This window comes from Capricornis sumatraensis, chromosome 19 (assembly GCF_032405125.1).
Source record: "Capricornis sumatraensis isolate serow.1 chromosome 19, serow.2, whole genome shotgun sequence".
NCBI lineage: Eukaryota > Metazoa > Chordata > Mammalia > Artiodactyla > Bovidae > Capricornis > Capricornis sumatraensis.
The window spans coordinates 53,834,125-53,841,652 of NC_091087.1; the positions used below are offsets into that span (position 1 = coordinate 53,834,125).

The following is a 7,528-nucleotide window of genomic DNA, read 5'->3' on the forward strand; positions in this document are numbered from 1 at the left end:
GCTTTTAAGATAAAGCCATAATAGAGAAAGCATTGACCTTACCTGGTCCCTAATGAGTTGAAAGTCAGAAAACCCCGCTCTCCTTTCCTCTTAGCTCGGGTCGCCTCAGAAGAGACTCGGCGCTACCTTTTGTACACTCGCGACTGGAGAAGGCCCCTCATCCGCGTCCAGACGCCCGCAAGCGCGCTCCGGTCTTCCACTGGCGTCTCAAAATCGGACACCTCAGTGCCAGCCCTAGGCCTGTCCCCGCCCCGGGAGGATTTCAAATCCCTTGGAAGGCCAAGCCCTTTAAGCAGTGGGAAGAAGAGCTGCCTCTGGCGAGGCCCTTGGAACTGGAGCACCCGGGGCCTCCCCCCGCCTCCAGGAGTTAGGGAGCGTTTCTCGCGGAGCCGGCTCCGGCCTGGCTCTGATTTCGCTCCTGGGCCCTCGAGTTACTTCCCAGCGAGCCGGCCCCGGTCCCAGAGCCTGTGTCCGAACTGCTGACGCATTCCCTGTCCCCTCCCGCCTTCTGGGCCTGGAGAACTCCAGCTGTTCCCGCGTGTGTCCCTGTTGTGGGGTGGCGGCAGGCCGGGCTCCCCCTTCTTTCCTGCTCAGAGCTTCTCTGTCCCAGTCTTCACGCCGCCCCCGAGCCCAGCCAGGCCAGCTGAGAGGGTTGCTTTCCTGCCTCTCCGACCCACAACTCCGGGCTCCCAGGCTGGGGCAGGGGTGGCGGAGTCGCTTTGGGATGCTAAACATCAAACAAGCCAAGCCTGGGGTTTCAGACCCTGAAGCCACTAGAGCCGCTCTCCAAGACTCTCGAGAAAGTCCTCGTGTTTACATGGCGAGGTTGGGGGTGGGGAACAGGAGGAAGGGGGGGTGGGATGCCGTCTGCAAAATCTCCCCCATTTCCCGCAGCAGCAGTTGGGACCTCGGGATGGATAGGGTGCTTAGGTGGCGGCGCTCAGCTTCTCCCGGATCTGGGGGCAAACTGCGTGGCCCCCACGCGTGGGGAAGTTTCCCCATTAGGGACATCCCCAGAAAGCTGAGTTCTTCTTAGCGGAGACCAGAAGCTCCCCGGGCCAGAGATGCTGGAGACTTGGGGGAGGTCCAGGAATGAAGAGGACAAAAGATCGCAGAGGCTGACGGGGTGTGAGGGTAAAGTGTATCTCCAGTCCTGGGTGTTTTACTGCGCCCAGCGCTCACCCCTTTCCCTATCGAGACGCTTCAGATTGCCTTCCAGGGCCGCTTCCTGCAGCTACAGCAGTCTCGAGGCCAGGAACGGAGTGAGTGGACCCCGCGTGACCGACGGAGAGAAGCGGCCAAGGCCCTGTTCGTCTCGGCCCCATCTGCAGACGCGGCTCCGTTCGCCTTTTTCCCGGGACCAGTAAACAGACTTCCAAATTAAGTCAGGTCTAGACGGCGAGGGGCGGGGAGGGGAAAGAACATATTTGGTAGTAACTCCATCCAGGGCAAGGGTGATCAGACCGAGGGTGCCATAGCTCATAGAATTGTGACTCTCAGTGACCCGCTCCGCAGCGAGTTGGGGTGGGGTGGGGCAGCCCCCTTTGGCAGCGCTCAGGCGATGTCCGCCCTTCCCCTTCCACGCTCGTGTGCTGGGCGTGGGGGCAGGTCGAGCGTAAGCTCCCACCCCACAGAATTCAGACCTTAGCTGTAACATCTCCCCTGCCCGGCGGGGCCTGAGCTGGGTGATTTAACCACCTTCACAAACTGCCCGGTGGGGGGGGGGGGGGTGGGCACTGCTGCCCATTCCAGCACAAGTGTTCAACCTTTCCAGATTTTCCTTTGTTTTCCAAAATGTGAGGCCTACTGAGAATTCTCCCAACCAGCACACCCTCTAGATCCAACCAGTAACCCTCTTGAAATCTCTGAGTCTCTTCTAGATACTGAAAACAGTATCTCAGCAGCCAGACACGAGAGAGGAAGCTGGCCGTGTCCACAGTTAGGGCATCACGGGAAAAGAGTCCCCAGAAAGTCAACAGAGAGGACTGCTGGTGCCAGCAAGCACCTATATCCCCACCCCACCCCACCTCCATTTTCCTTACAAGTTCCTGGGGCTTGAGGGTGTTGATCCAGGAAGACAGAGATGGAGTCAGAATGAGCTGAAAAGAAGAGGAAGAAAAGGTAGAGGCAGGCGAGACAGGAAAAAAGAAAGTTGACATTCTAGGCAATAAATGAGTACATGCCAAATACGAATCAATCCCCCCTGCTCAAACACTTTCAGGCCTAGAGGAAAGTGCTGGGAGAGGCTCTGTCCACAGTGTACTCAGCCAATTTTCCTGTAGGTTCATCAGAGATGACAGAAAGAGCAACAGATTACCTAGGGACTACGACTTCTGTCTACACCTCTCTTCCTCCCCTCCCCAGAGCAACTAAGAGTTCCCCAACAGCTATATCAGGGTACCAAAGAGACTGAGAAATTAGAGGTAGGAAGAGAGGTCAAAGATTTTTTTTTTTTCCTCCCAGGGGTGGATGTTGAGGGGGGATGTGATGGGGGAGAGGCGGAGAGTTGGGGACAGGAGAAAGATTCCTTACTACAAAGATTTAGGAGGCCAGGAGCCCAGAGGTGAAAATCTTGGAACAAAGAGCAGAAAGCCCTGCCAGGGGTGTTCCCAAGGCCAGCAGCCCAGTCAGACACCTTCCTGGGCCCAGGAACCCATGAGAAGCCGCTGCGCAGCCTGTGCGGGGGGATAACTATCTCAGAGCAGAGACAAAACCCACGACTTCTCCACTTTCTCAAAAACAGTCTCCCACCACATCCTAGTCCCAAGGAGGCTCTGCCAAGGATTAGAAATAAAGAATTAACGTTGAAATCTACAGGGACAATCCATCTATAAAAATAATTGTTTATTCAGGGTTCTTTAAAAATGGAATGTACAAGGCCGACTGTTTTAAAACGTTGGCTCAGCTGTGTAAGACCACAGTAGATACTTCTGCGGTTTTAAGACACAGAAGTCTGGCTTTGAAAACTACTCCTTTGGTGTCTTTCTCTTTCTTTTCCCTCCTGGTAGAAGTAGTTAAGCTTTTCTACTCTCTATTGCCGAATCCCAAGACTGCTCAAGGTTTGGTTCTACTTAATTCAGAAGCAGAACAAAACTCTCTCTTCCTGTGGGGCAAAGACTCTGGTCTCAGCCTCCTTCGCTGGTTCAGGATCCTTTGAGCCCCCACACAATTCGAATCCTGTCAAGCCAATGCTGAGCCACTCCCCTACCACCAAAAAATGCCATTTAAAGCCAAATCAAAACCAAACAAAAGATGGGGTTTTTAATCAGAAAAAGAATCCTTTTAATTTGTATAATTTATTAGAAGCCTCTTAGGAACTATATTTAAGCCAGATATCTACATAAGTTACAACAGAAAAAGACTGACGCTGCAAATACCAAACTGCCAAATAATATACACAGATTTGTCTTGGCCCATAAAAAATATGATGGGCTGGGGAAGGGGACGGGGACTGCTTTTTTTGTTTTTGCTTTTTACAACAAAATGTACAGATTACTAAAAACTAAGTGTTTAGTCCAACTTTTGACAGCGTTTTACAACTACAAGTTCACATCAAACATAAAACGATTTTAACCAGGGCCGGTCTCAGCTGAGCCTGGGTGGCCAGGGGAGGCAGGAGGGGGCATTTCCTTTGTGTCAGTGGCAAGCGGGTTCTGTCTTTTCCTTTCCCCAGCCCCCTGTCGCCCCTTCAAAGAAATCCCCGTATTTACAAGCGAGTCCACTTTGCTGGCACGGTGTACCCAGAGTGAAGATTTCGATCTTAAGTGTCCAGAGCCATGTCAGCGTAGAGCCCTCTCCAAACTACATCCCGCCCGAGCGTGGGAAACCCATTTGAATCACCCCCAAAGACACCCCCAAAGCGGTTCTTGTTATGTCCTTCTCTGTTTAAAGACTCCTTAGAAGAATTGGATTCGCTTGGTTGTTTTATTTTCTTTTAAAAAAAAATCCTGCTCATTTTAGAAAAAAAAGAAAAGACAGACGTCCAGCAGTTTGGTCTTTGTGTTTTTTTTCCCTTGGTCTCAACGGGACAGGTTCTTAAGAAAAGTCGAAGCGCAGGGTGTAGCGGGTGGTTGGTGGTGTGTGACCGGGCAGGAGGGGGAAGCGATGAGGCAGAGCGCTGGGCTAGGCCCGGCCCGGCGTCCTCTCACCAGGTCCGACCGTATAGCAAGGTGGAGCAGGACATGGTGCCGTAGTCCGAGCCCGAGGAGTTCAGGTGGGGCAGGCTGGAAACCTGGCCCTGCAGCGCCGCGGGGCTGGCGGCGTGGTGCGCCAGGTCCGGAGACTGGCCCGCGCTGCCCGGCTGGTGGCCCGGGTGGGCACCCAGGCCGGGGCCACCGCTGCCCACCGAGATAGCTGCCGCGGCAGCCTGAGCGGCCTGCGCCTGCTGCTGCGCCTGCTGCTGCGCGTGGCCTTGCAAGCTGGCGGCGCCCGGAGCGGGGGCGCCCGCCTGGCAGGGTTTGCCGTCTTTCACCAGGACCGGCACGGCCACGCGGCGCGGGGACTGCTGCTGCGCTTGCTGCTGCTGCTGCTGGCACCCCGCGCCGCCGCCGCCGCCGCCGCTGTCCTGCTGCAGTTGCTGCTGGGCCGCCTTGTCCTTGGCTTGGCGCTTCATCTTGTAGCGGTGGTTCTGGAACCAGATCTTGACCTGCGTGGGTGTCAGGTGGATCATGCTGGCCAGGTGCTCGCGCTCCGGCGCAGACAGGTACTTCTGTTGCTTGAAGCGTCGCTCCAGCTCATACACCTGCGCCTGGGAGAAGAGCACCCGGCGCTTCCGGCGCGGTGCGCTTGGCAGCGGGGCCATATTCTTGCTCACGTCCCCCAGAGAGCCCAGGCCGCCCATGCCGCTCATGTTCATGCCGCTCGCCGGGCCCATGAAGCGGGAGACTGTAAGCGACAAACGCACAGGGTCGGCAGGGGCCGGGCCGGGCCAGACCACCTCTGCCGCCTGCGCCCTTGGGCCAGCCCGGCCCGCCCCGACGGCGCCCTTCTCACCTAGGTCGCCTCCACCCTGAGAGGCCCAGCCGCGGCGATCGAAGGCGCCTGCCTCGAGGCCGCGCCGTCGAGGGGGTGTACTGGAGAGCTCCCCGCCTCAACCCCGGCTACCTCCCTCTGTCTCAGTGCTTTACCCATAAAAGCACAGTGGAGAAAACCTTCCCTGTTCCTTTCCTGCCCAGCCCTCCGGATTCGTGGGGTTAGCTGGCAGCAAACCGGGCTCACGTCAGGAGCCGGGGTCTAACGGTAGACACCCAGCCGTGGGAGCTTGGGAGAGGGAGGTGTTCACTTTCGAAAGCTTGAGACCCCAGACTCTTTGCGCCTTGGCCGCTGGCTCCTGTCAGCCCACTGAGGGCACTGGCTCGGCCCATTTAGAACCCCGTCTGGAGCCGCGCGCCCTCCCACTTGCCTAGCCTGGAGAGTGGGCCAGGCCCGGGGCCTGCGCGCGTCCCAGCAGGGCACCCTCCCTCCCGGCCAGGCCGCGCCCCTCCGAGCTCTGCTCATCCCGGTTCTCTTAGCTGGGGGGACGCCTGCCTCCGCGCTCTCCCGCGCCGGAGCAGAGCGGCCAATTGGCCGCATCTGGCAAACGCCAAATACTAGTTCCTGCCCTCAGGACTCCAGGGCTACCGAGTCCCTCTTCTTGGACCCCTCAGTTCAACCAGGGCAGACTCCCCAGCTCCTACACCCGACTCCTTGGCGCCACTGCCCGGCCGCCCACCTCTGATGCCCAGCGCGCAGCCGGCAGGCGCCGCGCCTTCCCGGCGGGTCTTCCCCGCGCCTCCTGCGCTCAACCCGCGGCCCCGCGGTGGGGCGGCCTCACTTACTGGCGGGGAAGCGCGGGTCTGGGTTGGCGCCGTACCATCCGGGGCCCGAGGCGCTGTTCCGCATGGTGTCCTGGTACGGCGGCAGCTCGCTCATGTTGCCCAGGTTGCCGTTGCAGTAGCCCCCCACGGCGGAGTGCGAGAGCTGGGGCACCCCCGCCGCCGTCATGTGGTAGGCGGCGGTGACTGCGCCGTGGTGCCCCACGGCGTGCTGCTGCATGGCCGCGGCCGGCGGTGCCGCCTGGCCCTGCCTGTAAGCCGCCAGCGGAGCCCCGAGGCCGCCGCCCTCCATGCCCACTTTCTTGTAGCTCTCCTCCAGGGGACTCAAGATGTCAGACACTGAGAACGGAGTCGTGTGCTTTGGACTCATCGACATGATTCGGCGGCGGCTGGAGGAGGAAGGAAGAGGAGGAAAAAAAAGGGAGAGGGGGAAGGCGAAGCCTCGCTGCTTTTTTTTTTTTTTTTTTTTCTCCCTTTGCCAAATATTCTGGTGTTACCTTAACGCCGATCTTGTTGGATGTACACGTAACCGAGTGGACCGAGTCCGCCTTAATTGGCTTGAGTGGAGGCTCGGGGGCTGCCTCGCGTTTGTTTTAGCCCGGCGCCAGGTTTTAGGCAGCCACCAGAGGCGGGGCGTAAGCGCTAAAGCAACAAGACAATAGAAGCCTACATCTTGCCCGAGATAATTAGCTTACATGCTGATGACAAGGTAAACACCTTTAAGTTTCACTTGTCAGGATTTTTAGGTCTCAAAGAGGGAGAGAGAGAGACAGAGAGAGAGAGAGGCAGAGACGCGACCCAAAGCATTTCTCCCCCGGACCCCCTACCCTCATTTTTGTGGGGTACGCTGGCGCGCGGGAGGGGGGGGTGCGGAGTGGGGGGGGAGGAAAAGGAGGAGGGAACCGAGAGAGGGGAGGGCAAGAGGTGGGATGGGGAGTAGCCGAGGAGGAGGAGGGCTGCTGGGGAGGAAGGAAGGTGAATGCTGCTTTGCAACCAACTTGCGGAGTTACAAAGTGAACCACTTTCCCATTCGGTCGGGGCTCCCGGGGCGGGGACAGGGAGTGGGGGTTTCACCTGAGCCTGCCGGGGCCGCTCCTCCCTCCCGCCGCGGCCTCCCAGCCCCGCGCCTTCCCGCTGCCTCCGGGCCACATCTGGCTTCGCGGCGCCGAGCCCCAGTCGCCACCAAAGGAGCTCGGGAGTCAGGGGCCGCACCCCGGGGCCGCACTGTTGGTCTGCTTGTCTGTCAGTCTGTCTGCCTCTTCTGCCTCCGTCAGAAGGACACCTCTGCTCCCCGCCCCCTTTCCCCCCTACCCGAGAGAGAATCCCCGCGGGTGGAGGGGGCGCTGAGCAAGGGGGGATCGGCTGCCGCCGACAGGCTGTCCCGGATCCCCGCGCCCCCCCTTCCCTCCAGCTCAGGGTCTTCTCAGAGGCCCAGGGCCTCCGGCCTCATGCCCACCCCGCCCCCCAACCCCCACACGGCTATGCTTCCCCACCCCCACCCCCAGCTAAGGCAAGGACCCACCACTGGCCGCCCGAGCTGAGAAGCTGCGGGAATTCATGCGAAGGGACATCGCTGAAGTCGCTCCACCTCGAACAAACCTGGTGTCCCCGACCCTCGCCCATCGTCCAGACACGGAGAGGTCTGGGACGGGAGGTGACTTTCCGAGGACATCAGAGCCCAGCACCCCAGCCCGGGGTCACACTGTTTTTCCCCC

General features: G+C 59.1%; 1 protein-coding gene across 1 annotated transcript; it reads right to left on the reverse strand.

Annotated features, from left to right (window-relative positions):
- Positions 1-4,144: 4,144 nt before the first annotated feature.
- Positions 4,145-6,964, reverse strand: NKX2-1 (NK2 homeobox 1). The gene is made up of 3 exons (XM_068991573.1): positions 6,888-6,964; positions 5,817-6,202; positions 4,145-4,884 (listed from the first exon to the last, which is right to left on the reverse strand). Exons 1-3 carry the CDS (start codon positions 6,962-6,964, stop codon positions 4,145-4,147), a joined length of 1,203 nt encoding a protein of 400 aa, XP_068847674.1.
- Between the last annotated feature and the right edge of the window lie 564 nt (positions 6,965-7,528).